Below are 26,127 nucleotides of genomic sequence, written 5' to 3' on the forward strand. Positions count from 1 at the left end.
AAAAGACCTCAGGTTAAATAACTATTATTACATGATATTGTATGATGCTTCCTTACTTACAATGAAGCCGTTTACAAATATCCAGTTCTCATAAATAGAATGTTGCTTTCTGGGATTTAAAAATTCATTGTTCTATTAGCCACAGAAACAATCAAAGTTAGAAAACAGTTTATACATACAATCTCAACTTCCATGTTGAATTGCGTTGCAAAGATAGCCACTCCTGGTGCTACGGGAAAGACGCCATACAAAAACGCGTAATTTGATAAACTTGTATGGTTCACTACACTGTCGCCCTTGTCCAAGAGTTCCACCATTTCTCTACAAATAAGTGGCAGGACCAGGCTGAAGAAAGAGGAAATGTATAATTTACTTGACAGCAAAGCATGCTGGTCCTAAACTTGACTATATATTCTTCTGCTCAGAGGTCTATCTACCTATATGCATATCTTTTGTGCATTCATACTTGGGAACATTTTGTTGATAGAATTCAGAATGTAGCTGGGTGCCATTTCTTTATTCTCAGTTCTTACTAGTTTTTTTTTTTTTTTTTAACAGATACGATTCCAAGAACATAATGATACTCCCTTCCACTTGCTTCTCCCCTCCTTTTTTTTTCCCCTGTCTTTTTAGTTTTTGAGCTCTGGAACCATCTATAGTATAATAATATTCTGAAAGTATTTCAAACATTGGGAATTAAGAGGAGAAAACAACAGATACACTTTGTTCTACAAATGATTTTCTACAAATAATGGTAAAAGTTACAATTGTAAGTATTCTCTGACTTTCTTATTGGTGCACTGAAGTGTTTAGAAGCAAAGAAAAAAAGATTGGTAGTTTGAATAGGAAACTACGTGAAGAAAACTACAAAACTTAAAAACAAAAGCTGAACTTTATTAAGATTAGTGGTTCAGTGAATGTTAACAGTGCCACTCCATAAGAATCTCAAAATTAGTAGAAAAAAATAGATGTTCCAGTGAGCTCTTCACCTCTGTGTATATAAGAAAAGGTTAGCAACAAAACGGAAGCGGGTGAAGCAGAATCATAGTTTGTGAAGTCCAGATCTGGTGAACAGCCGATTATTAAACAAAGCCTTTCAGATTTACAGAAACAGCCCATCAACAGTAGCTAAGCTCTCTCTTAGAAACAGAGCCCAAGATCGCTAACACTATCACAGCAGCACATGAAAAGACACCCTGCAATGAAGAAAAGAACAACAGTCCACATGGAATTAAATGAGAAGTTCCTTTTAGTGCCAAAAAGCATAAAAATCCACATACAATTTTCTCACAAAACACATTTTCCATTCGTTCTTTGAAGATTCTTGCTATGTATAACTTTCAAAATTTTTGGCATCAAAATAGGTTTTTCTTTAAACCCCATTCTTCCACAGACTCTCTGAACAATCCTTATTTTTCTTAATTAAAAGAGAATTGTGCATTTCATTAGAACCAAAAACCAAGAAAAGTTTTAAAGTAAATATTTAAATTTTACGTATAAGCTTATAAATTGATAATACTATACTATTATTGTTAGAATCACTTTTCATACTGTAGCAATATACTTAATGTACTTTTTCCTGAGCAGCATAATACCATAAGCAATTTTTCAGAATTTATGTTTGTACTGATTTATTTTGAAAATAAAGGGGCAAGCATTTGGTACCATAGTCAAATCACTGCTTATGATGTTTGTAGCCTGTGTGAAAGTGCTTGGATTCGACAGACTCTACATACCCTAGGAGGCAGTGGGTGATGTCTCAAATACCACCCATCTGAAAGACCCAAATCGAGTTTTAGACTTTTGACTTTGGCCTGATCCTGCCCTGGCTATTATGGGTTGTAGGCATTTCAGAAATGAGCCAGCATATTTCTCTCAACTAAAATGAAAAACATAAGTACAATATCATCACACATTTATGAATTTATCTATGCAAGAGCTGAATTTCATAGTTAAATACACCTCAGGTACTTTGGGATAATCTTGCAAGTAAATTATGTCACCTGCATTGTGAAATGTACTTCACAGCTAAGGGGTCAAGTAAAGTGAAGAAATACTAAGGAGTTAGCAAGAACTTTTTATTTGATAAGTTGGGATCAGATAGCTGATAATATTCCTACTAATTTACCAAGATATGGGAAGTTCAACCAAGGACTCAGTGCAGTAACATAGTGACAAAAGTCCTAGGCTTGCAAGCGCCAGGATCCCATGTGGGCGCTGGTTTCATATGCAAGCTGTTCCACTTCCCATCCAGCTCCCTGCTTGTAGCCTGGGAAAGCAGTAGAGGATGGCCCAAAGCCTTGGGATCCTGCACCCACATGGGACACCCAGAAGAAGCTTCTGGCTTCTGGCTTTGGATCAGCTGAGCTCTGGCCATTGCGGCCACTTGGGGAGTGAACCAGTGGATAGAAGATCTTTCTCTCAGTCTTTTCTTCTCTCTGAAAATCTTCCTTTCCAATAAAAATAAATAAATCTTTAGAAAACGAAAGTTCAACCAAACTGAGAATCACAGAATATATTCTCAAAAGTCAGGAAAAAATTTGTTGCAAGTTATTGTTATCATTATGACTAAGATATTTTGTACTGCAAGATTGTAATGGAGCTCAAATCCTGCAAAATTCATTTCAAAATGTTCTATGACATTAGGAGATATTAAAGAAACATAAAGAAGCTGAAGGGAAATCAATCATCTGTATCCTTAGAACAAAATGGAAAGGGTAATTCTGCCTGGAATAAGTAGACGTCTTTCTAGCACACACCAATGTCACACTTTCTGTGAAATTACAATTACTTTGTGGGGAGAAATCACTAACATTCAAGCTTTGATGAAGTGTCTAATTCCTAAGACAAATAAGTAAACTTACAGTTTTGCTGTGATGAGAAGAATGAGTACAACAAATGCTGACTTCTTCAGTCTCCTTATTTTTCCCACCATGGTGAGACCAAGATAAAACAGGGCTGCTCCAGAAAAAGAATTTCCAAGTCCATCGAGGAAATTTTCCATATATACAGGAATCTTTTTATCAAGAATAAAATTGAAGGCAATACCAATGAAAACCATAAATACTATTGGGTTCTGTAACACACGGAGAAATCCAAGTCCCACAATTTTTACTTTGTTTTGAGAAGTACTTTGAGCATCTTTTGACTTCTGGATTTCACAGAAGATAAACCCAATGGGATTTAACATCATAAGAGATATTGGGGCCACCAGATAAATATACTGAAGATATTCTGGGTATGTAGTTTGATATAAAGCTTCAACTGCAAAACAAGAATATTGATTTGAAAATGATTGCCATAGAAATACATATTATGTACATAACATTTTCTATGTTTAATTATAGCATACTGTCAATCAATTTAAATAGGGCTAGATGACCTCATTTGCCTATTTTGGGAGAAGTAAATTTTAGTAATAAAGCTGAAAAGGAAGAAAAGCTTATTGTATCATTTAGCTCATAAAATGATAACATTTAATGTGAACATTTTTGCAGAATGGTTAAGATATCTGAGATACCTGCATCTTTTATCATAGTGCTTGGTTCAAGTAATGCCTCCGCTCTTGAGTCCAGCCACCAGTATTCCCACTAATGTACACTTCAGCAGGCAGATGATGACCCAAGTTCTTGGACCCTTGATACAGTGAGCCCCAGCCCAAGCTATTGCAGGAATTTGGGGAGCCATGGCAGATTTTTCTTACTCTCACCTTCCCTCTATATTAAATTTTATTTTTATTTATTTATTTTTAAAGATTTATTTATTTTATTACAAAGTCAGATATACAGAGAGGAGGAGAGACAGAGAGGAAGATCTTCCGTCCGATGTTTCACTCCCCAAGTGAGCCGCAATGGGCCGGTGTGCGCCGATCCGAAGCCAGGAACCTGGAACCTCTTCCGGGTCTCCCACGTGCGGGTGCAGGGTCCCAAAGCATTGGGCAGTCCTTGACTGCTTTCCCAGGCCACAAGCAGGGAGCTGGATGGGAAGTGGAGCTGCCGGGATTAGAACCGGCGCCCATTTGGGATCCCGGGGCGTTCAGGGCGAGGACTTTAGCTGCTAGGCCACGCCACCAGGCCCTATATTAAATTTTAAGAAATTTTTTAATGATAACCAATGTTAAAAACTACTTTTAGTAAGATCAGTTTAAAAAACACAGAACTTAGAATTTTTTTTTTAAGATTTATTTTATTTTTATTACAAAGTCAGATATACTGAGAGGAGGAGAGACAGAGAGGAAGTGGAGCTGCCAGGATTAGAACCAGCGGCCATGTGGGATCAAGGTGAGGACCTTAGCCACTAGGCCACGCTGCTGAGCCAGAACTTAGAATTTTAAAAACAAACAATTCAGGGGCTGGCACCATTACTTATCTAGTTAATCCTCCACTTCCAAGTGCCAGGATCCTAAATGGGCACAGGTTTGTATCCCGACTGCCCCACTTCCCAACCAGCTCCCTGCTTGTGGCCTTGGAAAGCAATGGAAGACAGCCCAAAGCCTTGGGACCCTGTGCCTGCATGGGAGAACGGGAAGAAGCTCCTGGCTCCTGGCTTTTAATAGGCTTAGCTCTGGGAAGTGAACCAGTGAATGCAAGATCTTTCTCTGTCTCTCTCTCTCTCTGTAAATCTACCTTTTCCAATGAAAAGAAATATATCTTAAAAAAATTTCAGTGTAAAAATCTAGTGGCACACAAAATATTTAAGTGACAACAACAACAAAGCAGTTGTTTGTACCTCTGAAGAGGGCAGTTTCAGTGGCCTGGTGAGAGAAGTCAGGTTGCAGAGAACTACAGAAAGAGGGGGAGACAAAGGATGTGATGGAGCCTACCCTGTACAGGAAGAGAAGTGAAGGTGGGAAAGGGTTGACCAGAAAGAAAGGTCAGAGGGAACAGGTCTCTATGCAGTCCAGGAATCAAGTGCATATGGAAATTTAGGAGTTGGGAGTGGCTCAGAGAATGAGCTATTACGTGTGATGTTTCCCAAGGGACTGTGCTCATTGGAGTTGGTGGGTGAAATGGACTAGACATCACTGGAGATAAGGAGAGAACCAGGAATGAAGAGGGCAGAGAATACAAGAAGTTCACAAACTAAAGTGAAACAAGATAATGGTAAAATCTGGGACAAGGATGACAACACTGAGTGACCAAAATGAGGTTAGAAGATGACAGCAATGAAGATGAGCAGTCAGTCTAGCCAGATGCCACACACTTCAGTGGGGTTGTTCCCAACTGTGATGGCCCTGTTGGGAGAGGAAGTGGTTGTGTGAGTGGCAGAAACGGAATGAGTGTTGTTGGGGACTCTCAGTGAAGGCTCTGAGATAGGGATAGAAATTTGTGTCAAAGAAATGTTCCAGAAAGGAGTACACAAATTACATCAGTGTTGATCCAACAAAAGGTGCAAATTCAAATATACACTCTTGGGAAAACAAAAGTGTCTTTTTTTTCCATCTAACATTTTCCAAGTGCAAGCTAATTGTTTCACCTGTTTCAACATTGAAGTACAAGGCTAGAGGGGAGAAAAACCAGGGCTCTGCGTCAGATTTACAATAGTGCAATAGAAAGTATGCCTGAGTGTTTGGTGGGTGATTTAAGGGATTTTTTAAGAGGTTAAGTATACAACACAGCTTTTGGACCTCACCACTCCATTGGATGTGTTTCCTTAGAGAGAAGTAAGTGGCTTGCATCAGATCTCTAGCAGGTGTGCCTGGTGGAGAGTGTTAGTGACCTAATCAGGGCAACTGAGGGCCTTGAAGGAAACAAGCCAGTCTCTAGGTACACTTTTTGACAATTGTTCTCCAAATTATTCAATCCACTACATATAAAGGCTGATTCACAACTGACCTGAAGTTGAGAAGAAAAAGGATAAAACATGAAGAATAGCAATCACAAGGAGAGAGACAATCATGAAAAGTGTAAAAGATCAGGCTTCTCAGTTTACATCTAGATAAAGTGAGACAGGTAGAAAAATACATTTGTTTACTTACTCAGGATACATAAGTTCAGTTACTATCATGCATGTGACCAGTTAAAGTTATGCAACTAAATTACATAACCTGCAGAAGAAGGTCACCACACTCTCATTAGCTAAAATCTATTTTATGTAAGAGTTAATTTCTCTTTTGCCAACCAAGCACATACAGAGATATCTGTGATATTGATATCTCCAAAATGAATCAGTGATTAAAAATATTTAATTACCTAAGATTTGACAATTTTTCCCACAGGTTTCCAAATTAGGTGTGCTAATACTCTTTTAGTGGGTTTCCTTCATGCTTCATAAGATTTCATCTTTCCACTAAAAAGCAGGAATTTTGATAACTATTTCTAGATAACTTTACTTCTGATGAGATGTTTTTACCTTTTAAAGAAAGGCATCAATACCTGCCCAGCACACAACTTTTTAAAATAATATTCTGCAAGTCTTGTGTGTCCAATCTGAGTACAAGAATTTTTCCCAAGCAGCCACAATGAAACGTGAAGGTGTTTTGTTTGTTTTTGTCAAATTACAGCTAGCTCTGTGATGTATTCAAAGCACCTTATTCATAATACCATTTTCTGGAATGGAAACATAGTTTTGGGGTACCTTAGTAGTGCCACACAATACTCTAGATTGTTTCAGGAGCTCAATGTAAATTTGAGCAACTATTTTTATTACCCTATGGCTGACCAAGTATGGTACAGTCCTCTGGTCTTGCTTTACTTATCCAGGGTCAATAAGAATGGTGAGTATGATGTAGTGAGATACTGACAGACTGGGAGACTGACCACATCCCCATGACTTGTGTTACAGTGTGTTGCTACAACTGTTCTATTTTCAAAAGCTGTTGCTAATATCTTACTAAGGGCCCACTGTAGTGGCTCAACTGGCTAATCCTCCACCTCCAAGCACCAGGATCCCATGAGGTCACAGGTTCATGTCCCGGCTGCTCCACTTCCCATCCAGCTCCCTGCTTATGGCCTGGGAAAGCAGTGGTCCCAAAATCTTGGGATGCTGCATCCATGCGGAAAATCTGGAGGAGGCTCCTATCTTTGGATGGGCTCAGCTCTGGATGCTGTAGCCATCTGGGGAGTGAATTAGTGGATGGAAGATCTCTGTCTCTGCTTCTCTCTATAAATTTGCCTTTCCAATAAAAATAAGTAAATATTTTAAAAAAATCTTGTTGAGCCTAATTTATAAATTGAACATCATCTTAGATACATATATATAAGGGAAAAACAGCCTAGGTAGTTTTGCAGGGATTCATTGTCTCCTCAGCAGATAAGGGGATATTTATTTGCTTTCTTTGGTGGGATATTTTGTTTTCTCTTGACTCCTACTGTTACCATTAGTCAAAGTCCCCAAACTGGATTATGTCATGTTTCTCAATCTATATTTTGCTTTTTCTTAGTCATCCCCTTCATTCACCGCCAACAGTACCATGTAAATCTTAACTTTGAAAAGTCAAAATTTTCTATCAAAAGTTAAGATATTCCCACTGCCTACAGGAAGAGCTACAACAGCTTTCTTTGGACATTCACAGTCCAGTTCCACAACAGACTCCTTACTTATCCAGCCTATCCCTCATTACTGCTTTAGGCAAAGACTCCATCAGTCAGTTCACCATCGCAGGCACCACCCACTGTGTTTGTAATTCCTAGCTCCACATGTCAGACCCTCACCCTCCAACTTCCTGAAATCTGTCTACTGCGTGAGCATAGCCTCTTGTACTTCTTCCTCTGAGCCTTTAGTCTATGGCAGGTGTCTCCCTGTCCCTGGAAGACTAGGTGCTTTGTTTCTTAGTGATACCCCAACAACTTCTGAGCACTTAGAAAGCATCATTTTATAAACATGCTCTCCACCACAGTGCTGAGCAAGTCTTAAAAACACTTGATGGAATTCACTAACATAGTGATGAGCATCAAAGGTTTTGGATTCTCTAAAAATGCATCTTTTAAACTCACGGCAATTTATATCTAATGGTTATCAGTTAGTTCATTTCTTTTTGTATCTACTTAAAAATGTGTCTTCCCCTTTAAGAAATTTTATCATTTTGTTTTTAAATTTGACAAGAATTATTTATATATACAGTAAACATATTGTTTTGGAATATGTTCCCATTGTGAAATGGCAAAATAAACATGTTATTTCACATACTGAACATTTTTGTGTGATGAAAACACTTAATAACTATGCTTTTAGCAATTTTAATATGATGTTCTTAACCATAGACATTATGTTGTATAAGAGACTTCTTGAACTTTCTCCTATCTAGCTGAATTTTTAAATGCATTTTTGTTTGTTTTACATTTTACTATTTATAAAACAAGCTAGAACTGGAATATTTTAAACTCAGTTGAGCAAGTGTGCAAAGGCAGAAATACAGTCCAGTGGGAGAGCAAAAAATTTGTGATTAAACAAATACTTGTTAAATTACTGGAAGAACAAGACTCAACATGGGAATTTCAGTCTATTTCTGTCTTTCATTTGCATAATTACTTAACACTGCATCTTCATCCATAAAGTGGCAGTGTTCTTTTGGTATCAATCTGAAGATGGTTTTTGAAGTCTCCAAAAAAAAACAGAAAAGAAAAGAAAAAAAGAAAAGAAAATCACATAAAAGCAATGACTTCTAGTGACTAAAAGGGGATTTATAATCATAATATCACCTATTAAGCTGTAATTAATTAATGCTTATACATAAGGCTTTTGAAAGGTGGGGGGATTCTCATTATGAGGAGTTATTATATAGCTTTGAAAAACTAAGGGACACAATTAGCCACCTACTGTGGCTCCCATTTTGATTCCTGCCGGGTTTCAATCCCTAGCAAATAACACAAAGTCCCCCGACAAGATCATTCTATTACTTAATGGCCAATAGTTAAATGCTTCATTTCCTTTCTGTTTACAGCTCAAGCACTAGAGCATAATTATGATTAGTCAGAGTACTTATGCTATCAGCATTGTTTGAAGAATAAATTATAGGACTTAACCATGCCCTATTAGTATATTTTAATGACAGAGGCAGGGAATCATTCAGATTTGTGGAAATCAACATTTCACCTTGGTAAGTTCTTGGTTTCTTCCCACATTTGGATATTTAAAAGTATTTCTGAAAAAGAGTCATTCTTATCAATGCATTAAACTGCCACTTGAATCAAGATAAATCCCTGTACTGTAACTTTTATAGATCATTACAATTGTATAATATACAGGAGAAGGAAACATGACCATTCTTTTGCTTTATTCATTAACTTAGCTGCCTGTTCTGTGTCAGTATGCTGTGAGTCACCTGTAACCTGGATGGATGTGAGATAAATACAGTCTGAAAAAGGACATTTCTTATAACCTATAACTGATGCCCTCTCTCTTGCTAAGAGTGGGAATTTCTGGGAGAGGCTGTAGTGTAAACAGATGGCAAGTTCTTCTTGCTGGATGGTCTCCTGTGTCCACTGTGTGCAAGGGTGGAGAGCAGACGGGCACAGACAGCATCACAGACATCCTCATCATCAGACGGAACAAGCTCTTCCAGTACTATACCCCACAGGCCTCTGCCAGTGGAGAGCACTTCCATCTTTACCATTGGTTTTTTTAGTAAAGCCGCAGCGTACAGGCTAGTGTTCAAGAGCTCTCACTAACTACAACTGACAAGCATCAGGGCAACTGGGGCTAGTTCACTGTCAGCAACACATTTACTGATTTCATGTGGGACATAGGAAGAGCAGTGGTGAAAATGGCTCTTATTTTCTTTTTTCTTGGAAGATTCTACCTCAATATGAAAACAGGTTAGTTCATCTAATAGGGGTTTTGCAACTATTACTAATTTCATGGACTATTATAGGGAAAAAATTTAAATTCTCTCTGAAACCAATGTATTACAAGGGCCAGTTGGCTCCAAGAATTATGGAATGTTTCCTTGTGTGTGTTGTAAAAAATGCCTAAGATTTAGAACCAGAAGATCTAGGTCTGGTTCTCAATCACCCATTAGCTGTGTGACCTGGGATAAAACAATTAAATCTCTGTAAGCCTGTCTCCTTATTTGGAAATGAGGATAACCATATCTGCCCTACTTAAAGCAGATACGCATATAATAAAGTGCTTTGTAAACCATAAAGTTAAAATGGTAGTTTTATTTAGTTATGGGCTTACTGATCTAAAAAGTATGACACCCTAGATTTCTATTCCATGTCTCATGGAAGATCTAGCTATATTTATTAAATTTTTAACACTATCACACTCAGGCACACCTAACAGCATTATGCCATAAGTGTATTGACAGGTTCATGTTATTAATTGTCCTGATAAAGTACACAAACATTAACTCCTCAGTCATTTATCTCCAGGAGTTTTTATTTCATTTTAAAGTTCAATAACCTTAAAGGAACACCTATCTAGTTTCTGATTATTTACAGCTTAGTTACCTAAGAGCCTAGTTTTTCCTGCCTGTTAAACTTCCTGCTTTATTCAGAGTTATCTGATTTCTTTGGTACTTCTCTACCTCTGGAAAACAAGATGGAGGAATGCCAAAGGTGGAAGATGAAAAGCATAGCTCACCAGAATCGTGGTGTCAGTGGTGAAAAAGCTGGGGATGGGGAGAGGAGAAAACTATTGGATAATAGAAAGTGGTGAATGTCTGGTTCATTGGCTAACTGTGTCAGGCTGCCTGTGTTGGAATCCCAACCCTGTTCCTGTTTCCAGCTTCTTGCCCTTCTACCCTGGGAGGCAGCAGGTGATGGCTCAAGTGCTTGGCTTCCTATCACCCATGGAGGAGCTTCAAATTGAGTGCAGCTCCAGCTATTGTGGACATCTGGGGGTGGATTATGGAATAGAAGACCTCTGTCCATGTATCTGTCTCTCAAGCAAAATGAAAATAAATAAATTTGTTAGGGAAAAAAGATAGTTAATGGTAGCCCTCATTTGTAAACACATTAGTAAGTTCTTGTTAAAAGACATATCAGTGGTATGGCTAGCTCATAGTACCCCTTTTTTCCTATCCCCCACGCAACTTTATTTTTTTATGGCTATTGTTGCTACCTGATTTAATAAATAATTTTATTTATCTTTCCATTACAATGTAAACTCAACATGTACAAGAGTTTTGTTCATAAGGGTATTCTCAGCAGCCAGCACAGTTTATGTAACGGTTCCCTTCGGAGTGAGTGAATGCATGAACAAATGAAGACATCTGCAATATTCAGGTCTTTATATCATGTCACATTATCAAAGGACACATAACATAATGTAAAATAATATATATTTTAGATGAGAGAAGTAAAGCAGAAAGGAAAATTATTAATTCCCACTGCTAACATTTAATAATGATTATCTTTATACAATCACAAACCTACCTTTCTCATAGTTTAATTGAGAATTTGATCTCTTGTGGAAAATGTGATTATTGAGAAGAAAAGGGAAACTACTAGAAAGACTATTCACATAGGTTATTAGGTTATGGCCATTTATTTTAGGTAGACATTTAGAGGATTCTTAATCTTTGGAGCTGAAAATCTTAATTCATCCAAATTTAAGATATATTTAAGGGGAAAAAATGAAAGCTTTCTTGGATACAATAGGAAGAACTAGTCACTAACATGCCTATGCGGCTGGTACCATTGCAAAGCAAGCCAAATCTCCACCTGGGATGCCAGCATCCCATATGGCATATGGGCACTGCTTCATGTCCCTGCCACTCCACTTCAGAACCAGCTCCCTGAGAAGTCAGCAAAGGATGGCTCAAGTCCTTGGACTCCTGCACTCATGTGGAAGATGCAGAAGAAACACTGGCTCTTGGCTTTATATTGGCTCAGCTCCAGCTGTGGCAGGCATTTGGGGAGTGAACCAGCAGATGGAAGATCTCTCTCTCTCTTTCATTCTCTCTCTCTCCCTTTCTCTCTTCCTCTGCCTTTCAAATGAAAATACATAAATCCTAAAAAAATTTCTAGATAACTAAAAGCATGCATATTTATGTGCTAAAACATCTGGATTTAAAAAAAACTTGACAAATAAAGAAATAACTTACCTATTGGGTATCCCAATGCAAAGTCATTACTTTGTGTAGCAAAAATAGGGAATAGTCCAGCTTTGCTAAAGCGATTATCGGGACTGGCAATCAATAAGGTTAATATACAGACAATGAAAAATACAGAAGCTTTGCCAATTAAGATACTATATAGGAAAGCCCAATCCACATTGGAGAAATTAAGTATAACCATGTTTTTGAATAATAAAGCTGGAAGTGCAAATCTGGAGACAAAATTTCCCAGTCCTTTGGACTGTGTGGATGTTATGACATTGGCCCTTCCTGCTATGTAACCGCAAAGGACTATGCCAAAGCACTCTAGTAAAGCTGGGAAAAGCCTTGTGATTGCCATGGAAGGTGAGTCATTAGTAGAATTAAATCCATGCATTACTGGCGTAGACAAAATCTCAGTCATGTTGACTGCAGGGGTTGAGTTCTCAGCAGGTAAATGAGAAAAAGAACTCATTTTCTCTCAACCTCCACCTCCAACCAGCTTTCTGCAAAGAAAAGAACAAGGAGTCAGAGTGACAATAAGAAGAATTCTAGTTGACATGACACACTGTCATCCTAGACTTCTTATTATATGGCCAAATAAATAAATATGCCTTTTTTCTAATACCACCAGGGAAAAAATATGATGCGGAAAAAAAAATAATAACCTCTTTTCTCTCACAGGCAGTAGGTCAGGTCAAAATATTTATACTGCTATTCTATATTCAGTCAGACACAAGAGCCACAAATATTTCAGCTGTGTGATACCCTGGGGTTTTCTTCTATGATCCACCCTTGAGTTCCATGAAGTGGGCACGAGCGGGGCTGCCTGCAACCGGATTGTCTAGAGACCATGGAAGCTCTCCGGGTGACATGAAGGAGTCACATGGGGGACAGGGGTAAACTTGCAGTCCATAATCACACTTAAGTACCAAGAAGAAGAACATAGCAGAGCATCATGTATCATGCTTTGAATCAACTTGTGCCTCACTTATCTGTGAAGTGGCAACTATTTACCTCACAGGAACTTGAGACGAATGTCTACCTTAGAGTCTCAATTAGTATAGAGTAACCACTCAACCAAATGGAATATAGCCCTTCAGAGAATGTAAGGGAGAAAGTGAAAGAGAACCGGATGAATAAAAGAATAGAATTCCACCATCTTACTTATAGTAGCTTTTACCCCAGCCACACATACTGGTTCCCTAGTCCCTTTGTGCCAGAGGGGACTTGGCACATTCAGTACTCTTTAAACCATTCTCTTCTCTGCCCCATCTGCCATTTTCTACATAATTAACACCTACTCAGCCTCCAAACCCTGTGGCTCATGATTCATTGTTATCAGGTTAGGCTTCACTCACCCCAAAGTCAGGATGTGATTCCCTCACCAACTGAATCACATCACTTTCAGGTCAGCTTTTCTTGGTTTATACTTATCAAATGTATTAGAGTGACTGTTTATGACTATCTCTTTCCCTAGGCTGTAAGTGTTGCATAAGCAAGGATTTTATAAGCGTTATATTACTATTGTGCTCTTAACATGTCATAGTACCTGGCACATAGAATATACTGGAACAAATATTTTTTAATGAATGAGTCAATAAACCTCTTATCCCTTCATAAGTCAGTGTCCTGTTTCAGGCATTAGCTAATGGATGCACAGAATTTGGTACAGTATTATTCTAAATTATTCACTGTAACAAGCTCAAGAACACAGAGTGTGCCTTAAAATGTTCTAAAGATGTTCATAAAATGCTAAGGAACACAAAATGTGTTGTAAAGTGTTCTAAAGATGCTCCCAAAATGCTAAAACAAGCAATAAATTTGTTATGCTAATATTACAAACATTTTATCAAATCTCTTGATGCTAAGGGACACAATGGACACAAGGTTTGGCCAATTCTGAAGCTAATCAGCTTTTATTAACATCTTGAATTTAATATGATGAAAATTACCAATTTCAAGTGGTTAATGTAGGTTGACCATATAAAATGGCTTGAAATACAGTAAAATGTAAAAAAACTCACACTTCATGAAATGCCCAGGTCAAGTTCTCCAACCAACCTCTTGACATTAAAAAACCTCAGCCAGCAGGCCAGAGATCACCAACAACTGATACATGGGGGTGTGTCCAAGAATTTTCTCTGTGCTGCCCAGGTATAAACCACACCATTTAAAAACCTTACATTTAATCTGGATTAGGACAATATTTTTCTACCAGGATTAGATAGGAGTGGTCAATATACATGAAACCTGTAATACTCACATACTTGAAGTTTACCAAATAAGCATCAAATTATACCCTGGGAAAGCTGTTAGTGGGACAAACACCCGTACTTGAAGTAAGAAGCTGGTCAACAACTCAACAAAAACATTCAACATTTGGAACTCCTAAGAAATGTGGTTTTGGGGCCTGATGCCGTAGCCTAGCTGCTGAAGTCCTCGCATTGCATGAGCTGGGATCCCATAGGGATGCAGGTTTGTGTCCTGGCTGCTCTACTTCCCTTCCAGCTCCCTACTTGTGGCCTGAGAAAGCAGAGGAAGATGGCCCAAATCCTTGGGACCCTGCATCCGTGTGGTAGACCCAAAGGGGCTCCTGACTCCTGGCTTTGTATCAACTCAGCTCTAAGCCCATTGTGGCCACCTGTGGAGTGAACCAGCAGATAGAAGATATTTTTCCCTGTCTCTCCTTCTCTCTGCAAATCCAACCCGTCAATTAAAAAAAAATGTCACTTTTGAACTTAACTAAAAAAAAATGTGGTCTTGGAAAGGTGGTGCTGAAGAAAGGGACCAACTAGCCTAGTTTTCTGAGTTTTTTTTAGAAGTTCCCCATATCTCTGCCTTAAATAAGGATTCAGACTGCTCATAAACCAGCATTTCAACCTATTCTAATCTTCTTCTTTTTTTGTCTTCATCAACATTTTTAACTAGCAGAGCAAACAAAGGGAAGAGTCAAGCAGATTCTAGGTTTTATTCCTTCTCAGTTCCACGACTTGGCCTCCCTGGAGTTCAGGACCCTCAGCTGTCAAGTGACAGTCAAAACCGTTCGTAGAAGGCCGTGGTGTGGCTGTTGAGTGCACAGCTTATCACCGAGTATGCCTTCTAGAAATGACAGCAGTTGCTCTTAGAAGCTGTAGTTCTGATGATAAGAGTTGTAACCAAGAAAAACAATCCCATTGTCTAATGCTGGTTCTTCAAAGACTTTTGCATTACCCAGGATGTGTCATAAGAGTATGAGTTTCTGTTTTATAACAAACAATAACTTGCATTTAATGGAGTCTGATCCTAAACGGTTGTAAACAGTGAGGAGAGAGCACTTCACTTTTTCACCAGGTGATGGTCAAATCTTAGCAGTGCAATTTTCAATTAGCTGAAAACTGAAGAAGCACTTTCAAATGTCACATGCCCCTTTCCAAAAACTTTCTTGTAACATTTTTTTTCTGATATTACAAAAGCAATGCTGGCTAACTGAGGGAAAGTCAAAATACTCGAAAGGACTTAGAAAGTTTATCTCATTTGGATATTTTTTAAATGGAAATATATTTTTCCAACCATATTTTTAAAATGAACAGAAACCACCACGAGTGAAGAGTTTTGAAATTTTTAATTGCATGCAATTTTTTCATCTCTAAAACCAAGACTTACTATAGAAAAATCAAGTTGACCTGTCACAGGAAAAGATGGTCACTGGGGCAGGGACTGCAGAAATGCTATACAAGCCATTTGTATTTGGCTTGGATTAACAGAGATCACTGAAAGTGTTAAGCAGCTATTCTGTCAAAATGGATATATATTCTATAAAAATGAAGTGAGGGTGATTACCTTCAAATAGAAAGAGTCAAACTCTTGGGCTGTTTCCCAAACACCCAATATCATTATCCCATGGGCAAAGCGTAATGCAGAGCGGCACTATTCAACACCAACAGTCACACCACACAGCCACTGCTGCCCACTTGCGGGGGCACCAAAGTCCTCCCCGGAAAGCCAGGGCGGGGAGTGCGTTCTGTACCGCTGGCTTCCCTCCTCTGAGCCTTCCAACATAAGGAGTGCGGGAAAAGTCTCCCAAACAATCAGGCTGCCCAAAAGGTGGGCAGCCCAAAAGGCAGCAGCGTTAGGTGGAAAGGCTGCCCAGCTGTGCTCGCTCAGCTAGCTTCCCACGGGATGGGAGTCACAACGCCATGGTTAACTAATATACTCCAAAAGAGAATAACGGAGGAAATTGGGCTCGGCGCTCCAGGTACCTAGGCAGCAGCCCCTCCCAGGAGAAGCAGACACTGAGCCACCCTGGGGCTACAGGGGCACTGGATGGCGGGGTGCAAGCACGTGCAGTGAGGACCGCAAGTCAGGTCCCCGAAGAGACAAGCCGCCCCCACCCCTGCGCCAGCCTTCCCTATCGGTGGTCGCGCTCGTCGTTCCAAAGGCAGGAGCTGCGGGCCGCGAAGCCGGGGCGCAGGGGGGCCTGCTGCTGTCCACCTACCAAGAACCAAGGGGCAGGGGGCGACGGCATCGGGTGTCCCCGAAGGTCGAGCCAAGACGCAGATCCCCGGCGGCCCATCTCACCTGCTATGTCTGCAGCCCCGGGGCTTCCAGAAGAAGGGAGTAGATGCTCGTAGAGGGCCCAGGAGGGAGGAAATCACCCTCATCTCCCGCCCCCAGCCCTCTCCGCCGAGCGCCGCCGGTGGCCGGCAGCAGCAGCTCACTCAGGTTCCGAGAAAGTGAGGTCGGGGTGAGCCGCTGCGGCCCTGTCAGCTCCCGCCCCCGGCCCGCCCCCGGCCCCGCCCGGCCCGCAGGCTCCACCCCCGGACCCCGCCCCCCGCCCCCAGCCTCCGGCCTTCCCTCATAGGCCACCGCCCGGCCCACAGGCCCCGCCCTCAGGCCCCGCAGGCTCCGCCCCCCGCCTCAAACACCCGCAGCTCCCTCAGGTCTCGCTCCGGTCCTCCGGATTCCTGCTCACCACAGTCTTGGTCCCGCCCTCAGGTCCGCCCGCTGCCTCAGGGCTGGAGTCAAGCGGCCCGCACCGCATCCCACTCCACCCTCCTCCCACAGCCTCCTGTCCCCCCGGGGCATCGGGATTCCGAGCTCCGGGGGTCCTCGAGCGGGTTTTTCAGACCCCGCCCCGCCGGGCGCGACTTCCGGCCGCCGGGCCTCGGCAAAATGGCGGCGTGGTGTGGAATTCCCCGTGGGCTTTCCGCTATCTGAGCTCAGCATCCTGTGAGCCGGCGTTTGCTCTCTGGGTTAGCATGTGTTTGGGTTTTGTTTTGTAGCGTACACATTAAAAGCAAAGACCTAAATTCAGCCCTGGGTCAAAATCCTGCGTTCCGCCGTGCCCAGGGCAGTGTGTACTTCGACCTTAAATGAGGAGATAAAAGGACTGGAAAGCTGGAGTCAGCACTCTGTCCAACACTGGTTGTACTTTTGTTGTGAGGAAAGCTACATGTACATTCCGTAAGAAATTGGGTGTATAGGTGAGAAACTTCCAGAACTTGAAGTGCCACAAATACTAATGTGGTGCTCCACTTTGGAAGCCTAAGAAATGCTGTATTTGCGTCAGCCTTTTGTAATCAGTGTTATTCCACGTTTAAACATATTTAGGACCCAATTTAAGTGGGTATCTCCACAATTTTAAGAATTTTAATTTTGCACATTCGATTTTTTTTTTAATTATCGCTGCAGTTTTAGAACAAAGATGCAAACCTGTGTGGATTGCCAAGAAAAACGGTAAGGCTAGGGTGAGTCACAGCATCTGAAACCAGGTGAAAATCGGTAGATAGTAAAACTAGGAAAGGTATGCATTTTTTGTTTGTTCTCACTTTCTAATGTCGTTTTTATTTCCCTTGAATCTGGGTCCTTTAAAAAGTGCAAGTAACATCGTTTCTCAAAGCTAACAGGATTTCTATTTCGAAACTTGGGAGATTATTTCCATTAAATATTTGTTGAACTTTTATCTTTAATTAAGGAAATACTAAGATATGTTTGGGAAGGTAAGTTACTTCCCTAAGCTAGTTTGAGCTTTATCCTTTAATAACAGTAAAGCAATTAGTTTTTTCCACAGGAATATGTCATAGTGATCATACTAATTTTTTATGTGTAACCTGGAAGCGCCCCCAGAATTTGTGGAAAAGGGAGGTTTAAGGCAAGAAAATGTGGTGACTTTGGGGAAGAACCAAGACATAGGGAAATGGAGACTTATTCTGGCGTGCTAACAGTAAGAAGGATAGAATGGGCCTGAGGGACATTACCACTGGGGCTCACTAATAGGGCCAAGAGGAAGAAGTTAATGAACCTATACATTTATTCATCCGTTATAATGAAAAGGAGTTGAAATGGCTTCCAAAATGTTTCTAGGCCTAAATTCCTTTACTTTCTATGTGTATATATTTGAAAGATTTATTTATTTTTGTTGCAAAATCAGATATACAGAGAGGAGGAGAGACAGAAAGATCTTCCATTCACGTGACAGCAATGACCAGTGCTTAGCTGATCCCAAGCCAGGAGTCAGGAGCTTCTTCCAGGTCTCCCAAGCAGTTGCAGGGTCCCAAGGCTTTGTGCCATCCCCGACTGCTTTCCCAGGCCACAAGCAGGGAACTGGATGGGAAGCAGGGCTGCCGGGATTAGAACCGGCGCTCATATGAGATCCTAGTGCATGCAAGGCTAGGACTTTAGCCTCTAGGCTACCACACTGGGCCCTCTGTGTGTGTTAGCTGAAAATGAAGACATACTTAAGTGGGGAAGCCAGAACAAGCAAAAGATAGTGAATCTGGTATAAAGTATAAAATCTAAAAACTTGGGAAATTACTGGTTTAGTCTCCTTTATTTTGAAGAAGTTACCTTCTCTGTCAGAGGCTCTATGAGATAGAATAATTGGTTTCAGAACACCTGGATAGTTAGCCCAGCACAATAGCTCCATTGGCTTATCCTCACCTTTTTTTTTTTTTGAAGATTTATGTTTATTACAAAGTCAGATATACAAAGAGAGGTGGAGAGACAGAGAGGAAGATCTTCCTTCGATGATTCACTCCCCAAGTGAGCCGCCACGGGTTGGTGTGTGCCGATCCGATGCCAGGAACCAGGAACCTCCTCCAGGTCTCCCACGCGGGTGCAGGGTCCCAAAGCATTGGGCCGTCCTCGACTGCTTTCCCAGGCCACAGCAGGGAGCTGGATGGGAAGTGGAGCTGCCGGGATTAGAACCGGCGGCCATATGGGATCCTGGACGCCTTCAAGTATCCTCACATTTCAATCACCAGTATCCCATTTGGGTACCAGTTCGTGTCCCAGCTGCTCCACTTCACTTCTGGCTCCCCATAGGTGGCCTGGGAAAGCAGAGGAGGATGTCCCCAAAGCCTTAGGATCCTTCACCTGTGTGGGTGTCCTGGAGGAGGCTCCTGGCTTCTGGCTTCAAATCAACTCAGCTGCAGTGGTTGCAGCCATCTAGAGAATTAACCAGCAGATAGAGGAGCTTTATCTCTGTCTCTCCTTCTCTCTATAGATCTGCCTTTCCATTAACAGTAAAGTTTTAAAGTATATACATATTTGAAATATAAAATATATAAATATATGATATATATGAAATATATATATGAAAAATAAAACGTTAAGAATGAGAGACCTCCTCATTCTGTGAACTAACTACTCAGGAAAGCACCAATACATGTTTACAGAGCTTTCTGGCAAGTGCCTGAAGAGAAAGCAGAAAAATGGGAGAAAAGGCAGAACTAAGGGACATGGTTCACAGTGATAACTTAAGGAGTGAATGAGTGTTCTGAGAACAAGACAGCTTGTGGCAAAGCGGTCTAGAAGTAGCCCATTTGTAGGTGAAAGACTTTGTTTAAAAGTCATCCTTAGATAAAACGATTGGCAAAGAATGTCATTAGAAAGTAATTTAATTCCACCCTGACACCTTCTGATGATACTGTCAAATGTTGACCTCTAGTATATTGTTAAGAGAAAGAAAATATTATTGGAGTAAAAACCGTAACTGTATCTTAATGTCCACTTACAAATAAAATGGACCTGCAGCTTTTGCACTTTCTGATACTCCATTTCCTTCAACTCTGGCCACTCAAGATTGTCAGGAGGAATAAAGCAAGGGGTCAGGCAGGACATACACTGAGGCAATATGATGCGCATGTGGATTTCTGATGAATTTTACTTTTTCCAAAAATCAAGTACTTGTGATTTTTTTCTTGTAATTTTCACACACCTGATTTTCAGTAACATTTTTGAGTTACTAGTTTTTCTTTTTTGAAAGGCTAAGTTAGAGACTGAAAGATACCAATTTTCTGTTCTCTGATTCACTCCCCTCATGGTTCCAGTGGCCAGAGCTGTGCCCATAACTTCATCCAGTTCCCCCATACGGTGACAGGGGCCCAAGCACTTGGGCCATCTTCCTCTGCTTTCCCAGATACATAAGCAGGGAGTCAGGAAGAGGAGCAGCTGGTTCTTGAACCAGTGCCCATATGGGATGCTAGTGGGGCAGAAGACTGCTTAACACACTATTTCACAATACTGGACCCTCATTTACTAATATTAGCATTTAAAAATCCATAAATGTACACCTATAATCACCATTGTTAATGCCTATTGAATGAAATTTTGAGAATGGTCTTTTAAAATATTGAAACTGAACCATTCTTAAAGTGTAGTCAAAGTTGATTAAATTAGGTAAAAGTGACAAAATACCTTGTTTTAGTGTGTCTAAAATGATGTTATTCTTAAAAATTCTCCTTCCTAGGCCATACTTGACAGCTCAAGGCTAAATACTCACCTTGCAAGTGCCAGGATCCCATGTTGGTGCTGGTTTGTGTCCCAACTACACCACACTCAATCCAGCTCCCTGCTTGTGGCCTGGAAATGCATTAGAGGATGTCCCCAGCCCTTGGGCCGCTACGCCTGTATGAGAGACCTGGAGGAAGCTCTTGGCTCCTGGTTTTGGATTGGTTCAACTCCTGCCATTGTGGCCATTTGGGGAATGGATCAGCGGATAGAAGGTCTTTCACTCTGTCTCCTCTCTGTAAATATCATCTGCCTTTCCAATAGAAATAAATCTTAAAACATTCTTTCATTTCCAACAGCAATGTTTTCTCTACAGGGATCTGTGATTCTGGAAATGGTAAATTCATTCTACCTTCAGTGTTAATGTGACAAAAACTGGAGCATTCAGTTGGAATACTGCTTAGTGGGCTTAATAGCCGAGTCAGGGTGAGCATTGACCTAGTACAGTATAATAGAGATGACTCTCTGGACTTTTGCAAAGAATGTAATGTTCTCTCTCTATCTCTCCTTTCTTTTTTCTTTTCTTTTTTCCTTTTCCAGAGAAGGGGAAGATGCTGGCAGTTATTATCTTGGAACCATGAGAGAAGCCAGTCTGAGAATGATGTGGACCAAGGTAGGCACAGCAGGCAGAAAAAAGTAAATGGAGTCTTGTGATGGCATGTTGACTGTGGGAAAAGCCTCTCTGGAAACAGCCTAATTAGTCTGCCTGTGGACTTTTTATTCATGTAAACCAATAAGTTTCCTTAACTACTTAAATAGGTTTAAATCAAATTTTCTGTTATCAAATGCATAGGAAAAAATTCTAAAGGCAAGTGCCAGTTGTGGTTATATATAAGGGGTAACATTACATGTGATTTTTCTGTGTAGAAAACTTCTGAGGACCAACACAGTGGCTCAGCAGCTAATCTTCCACCTGCAACACTAGCATCCCATATGAGCACTGGTTCTAGTCCCAGCTGCTCTACTTCCCATCCAGCTCCTCGCTTGTGGATTGGGAAAGTAGCAGAGGATGGCCTAAGTCCTTGGACCGCTGCACCTACATGGGAGACCCAGAAGCTCCTGGTTCCTGACTTCACATTGGCCCAGCTCTGGCCATTGTGGCCACTGGGGGAGTGAACCGGCAGGTGGATAATATTCTGTGTCTCTGCTTCTCTCTGCCTTTTAAATTAAAATAAATAAATCTTTGGAAAAGAAAATTTCTCATCTATATTTAAAATATTTATCTATTTATTTTAAAAGAGTAAGAGATCTTCCATCTGCAGTCCATTCCGCTGATGGCTGTGGAAGCCAGGAGCCTGGGGCTTCATCCAGATCTTCATTTGAGTGGTAGGGGCCCAAGCACTTGGACCATCTTTTGCTATTTTTCCCAAATCATTAATAGGAAGCTAGATCAGAAGTGGAGCAGCTGGGACATGTAGCAGTGCCCAATGTGATACCTGCATTACCGTCAGTGCCACAATGCTAACCCTAAAAATAATATGTAATTTTAATAATATTTTACAAGATTTATTCACCTGGGGCCCGGCTGCATGGCCTAGCAGCTAAAGTCCTCGCCTTGAAGCCCCGGGATCCCATATGGGCGCCGGTTCTAATCCCGGCAGCTCCACTTCCCATCCAGCTCCCTGCTTGTGGCCTGGGAAAGCAGTTGAGGACTGCCCAAAGCTTTGGGACACTGCACCGGTGTGGGAGACCCGGAAGAGGTTCCTGGTTCCCGGCTTCGGATTGGCGTGCATCAGCCCGTTGCGGCTCACTTGGGGAGTGAATCATTGGACGGAAGATCTTCCTCTCTGTCTCTCCTCCTTTGTGTATATCTGGCTGTAATAAAATGAATAAATCTTTTAAAAAAAAAGATTTATTCACCTGGAAGAGTGAAACAGAGAGAGAGAGAGAGAAACAGAGAAAGAGATCTTGCATCTGCTGCACCTGGGCCTGGCCAGACTGAAGCCAGGCAAGTGAAATTCCATCAGTGTTACAGTAGCTCTTGATATGTGGTAGATGCTCCATAAATAGTGTGTGAAGTGTACTTCTCTTCAAAGGGAGTTATTTGATATAAGTTACTATGTTAACACTGTCTTATAGTAACTGAAGTTTGAAAGTTTTTTTCTACTTTTCACTTGGTCTAGGTTTATCGTTTATTTAAAAATTCCTCCCAAGTTTTTAAACTTTTGTTGTTGTAAATGTTATTATTAAAATGATTTCTTATCTATCAAGAGAAAACCATGAAAACAATCTTTTGGTTTTTATGGGGGTATCCTCAGGAATCATTTTCGCGCATAAGGGTTGCATTTTTTTAAAAAGATTTAACGTATTTGTTTGTTTGAAAAAGCAGAGTTATAGAGAGACAGAGAGAGGGAGAAAGATCTTGTGACACTGGTTTACTTTCCAAATGGCCACAACTGCTGGAGCTGGGCCAATCTGTAGTCAGAAGCTTTCTCCAGGTCTGCACATAGGTACAGGGGCCCAAGGTCTTGGGCCATCCTCCACTGCTTTCCCAGTCCATAAGCAAGGAGCTGGATTGGAAGTGGAGAAGCCAGAACCTTAACTGGCACCCATATGGGATGCTGGCATGTCGGTGGATGCTTAGCCTACTATGCCACAGTGCCAGCCCCCAAAGCTTTTAATTTAGTATGCAGCTATAGTGTGTTTGCTTACATACCTAATAGCTTTCTTTCCCTTCCTTCCAAATTGCTGCTGAAACATTCTCATGAAAGTGAAGAAAATGAAACCTCTCATTGGTTATTGGTCTTTTTATTGATCTCAGGTAAAGCTCAAATGTGGGCAAATAGAGAGGCTTTTGTCTGGCCCAGCACTTAAGAAGCAGAACAACAAAAAACAGAATAAGGATATGAAACTGAAAGCTACATCGGTAGTTTAACTATAGAGTGCAGAACTATATACTAGAAGCGTGGTGACTTGGCTGGCACAACCAATTTCTTTTTGGAATATGAACAGTAAAAACAAAAAATTCTCTGCTCCTAGTTAATTTAAAAATGAGTTCTTAGACAAATTTCTTTAATTTGCAATCTTTAAAGAAAGAAGCTTGTAACTGTGTAGAACATTTTCTGATTTGTATTTTAACATGAGAAGTTAAAACCAACTGGGAAGTGGAAAAAGCCTCATGTAATACCGTTTGTTGTGGTACAAAATGGATTCTAACTGCCTCTAGTTTAAAACGCAAGTACAACTTTTGTGTAAATAGCTAGCTCAGAAAAGGCTGTCACATCATGAACGTAATAACTAAGCATATAGCTCCGAATTATTGTTCTAGTGGAGAATATGTCTTAGGGTTCCAGTCTGCTTTGTTCATATAAGGGAAGATCTGCTGTCTGTGTTAATTTCCGTGGTTTCCTCAGTATCAAGAACTGTCCCTTGGGGCAGGGGTTGTGGTGCAAAGTAAGCCACTGCTTGAGACATCTGTGTCCTGTATTAAAGTGTAGGAGGTTTCAGTCCCCACTTCTTTTTTTCTTTTTCTTTTCTTCTTCTTCTTCTTTGTTTTTAATTTCCATTTGAAAGGCACACCCTACAGAGAGAGAGGTCTTTACTCTGCTGTTCACTCTCCAATTGGCTGCAATGACCAGAGCTGAGCTGATTGATCCAATCCAAAGTCAGGGGTCAGGAGCTTCTTTAGGGACTCCCCTATGGGTGCAGAGGCCCAAGGACTTCAGCTGTCCTCTGCTGCTTTCCCAGGCCACATGCAGAGAGCTGAATCCTAAGTGGAGCAACCAGGACATGAACTGGAACCCATATGGGATGTGGACACTAACAGGCTGAGGATAAGCTGTCTACACCACTGAGTCCCCACTTCCTACCCACTTTTCTTGCTAATGCATCTCATAACAGTGAAGAAAATGAAACTCCCCATCTGGTTATTGGTCTTTTTATTGATCTCAGGTAAAACTCAAATGTGGGCAACTAGAGGCTTTTCTCTGGCCCAGCATTTAAAAAGCAGAACAACAACGAAAATAATATGGATATTATGGCTTAAGTTCTTGGGGCTTTGCCACCCACAAACTGATGAAGTGCTGGGCTCCTGGCATTGGCCTGCTGTTGGCATGTGGGGAGTGAATCAGACCTTTCATCTTTTCATTGTGCCTTTCAAGCAGATGAAAATAAATAATAATAAAACATTTAAAAAAAGTTTTTGGGGCTGGTGCCATGGGTGCCCACCTCCCATACTGGCACTGGTTTGAGTCCCAGATGCTCCGTTTCTGATCCAGCTCCCTGCTAATGCACCTGGAAGGCAATGGAGGATGGCTCAATTCCATGGGTTTGCACCCACCTGGGAGTCCCAGAAGAAGCTCCTGGTTCCTCGCTTTGGATTGGCCCAGCTCTGGCTATTGCAGCCAATTAGAAAATAGAGCAGCAGATGGGAGATCTGTCTGTCCTGTTTACTGTAACTGTCTTTCAAATGAAAATAAAATAATCAAAAAATTTAAAAATTAAAAACAAAATATTTTTTAAAAGTTGTTGGTGATTGGTAGGTATGTCTTAAATGTTTATTGATTTACTAGTTCTTACAGTATGCACTAGACATGTTTATGAAGTGCTGTATTTAGAAAATCTCTTAAAATGGAAACACTCTCTTAGCCTTTTTCTTTGAGCTATTATTGATGGATGGAAGGTATTCCCTCTCTTTGTGAATCTGACTTTCAAATAAAAATAAATAAAATCTTTTTTAAAAAGCAGAACCTTTAAGCCCAACATTTTCCATAGTGTATTTTTTTTTAAAGATTTATTTACTTTATTACAAAGTCAGATATACAGAGAGGAGGAGAGACAGAGAGAAAGATCTTCCGTCCGATGATTCACTCCCCAAGTGAGACGCAACTGGCCGATGCACGCCGATCCGCGCTGATCCGAAGCCAGGAACCAGGAACCTCCTCCAGGTCTCCCACACGGGTGCAGTGTCCCAAAGTTTGGGCCATCCTCGACTGCTTTCCCAAGCCACAAGCAGGGAGCTGGATGGGAAGTGGAGCTGCCGGGACTAGAACCGGCGCCCACATGGGATCCAGGGGCGCTCAAGGCGAGGACCTTAGCCACTAGGCCACGCCTCCAGGCCCTCCATAGTGTATTAAATCATTTATTTCAGAGGCAATAGGAAACCACCTCTGAGGGCAATTGCAACACTGTTTAGAAATCTTCAAACCACAAGCAGAGATTCCAGTGACATTCAAAGCTCCAGTCTGAATTACTTCTCAACTGTCTTCTATTCCATCTAGCTATGAGTGGCAAAGATTAGAATAAGGAGGAAATGACCACCGCCTTGGTGTGACTCCACCAAATATCATGTTGAAATTTGATTTCCATTGTGACAGTTGGTAAGTTCCTGAGTGCTCTACCCCCAAGAATGGAATCATGCAGTCTCCCAGAGATTC

General features: G+C 41.0%; 2 protein-coding genes across 4 annotated transcripts in view; one reads left to right on the top strand and one right to left on the bottom strand.

The window, feature by feature from the left end:
* Positions 1 to 17,006, bottom strand: part of GPR155 (G protein-coupled receptor 155) — a 43,725-nt gene extending 26,719 nt beyond the window's left edge. Inside the window, exons 1-4 of one of the 3 annotated variants that reach the window (XM_058664652.1) lie at positions 16,935 to 17,006; positions 11,990 to 12,486; positions 2,865 to 3,264; positions 180 to 345 (exon numbers count right to left, since the gene is read on the bottom strand). In XM_058664652.1, the coding sequence (XP_058520635.1) occupies positions 180 to 345; positions 2,865 to 3,264; positions 11,990 to 12,455 (1,032 nt within the window). In that variant the 5' untranslated portion in view covers positions 12,456 to 12,486; positions 16,935 to 17,006. Of the gene's footprint in view, positions 1 to 179; positions 346 to 2,864; positions 3,265 to 11,989; positions 12,487 to 16,540; positions 16,752 to 16,934 lie in introns of those variants that run through there. The other 2 variants (XM_004577046.3, XM_058664650.1) reach the window with 2 other exon arrangements.
* Positions 16,584 to 26,127, top strand: part of LOC131480332 (splicing factor, proline- and glutamine-rich-like) — a 141,678-nt gene continuing 132,134 nt past the window's right edge. The window contains exons 1-3 of the mRNA XM_058664281.1: positions 16,584 to 16,706; positions 16,804 to 17,214; positions 21,293 to 21,365. Of these exons, the coding sequence (XP_058520264.1) occupies positions 16,584 to 16,706; positions 16,804 to 17,214; positions 21,293 to 21,365 (607 nt within the window). The remainder of the gene's footprint in view (positions 16,707 to 16,803; positions 17,215 to 21,292; positions 21,366 to 26,127) is intronic.

The sequence above is a fragment of the Ochotona princeps genome, chromosome 5, assembly GCF_030435755.1.
Source record: "Ochotona princeps isolate mOchPri1 chromosome 5, mOchPri1.hap1, whole genome shotgun sequence".
In the NCBI taxonomy this organism is placed as follows: Eukaryota; Metazoa; Chordata; class Mammalia; order Lagomorpha; family Ochotonidae; genus Ochotona; species Ochotona princeps.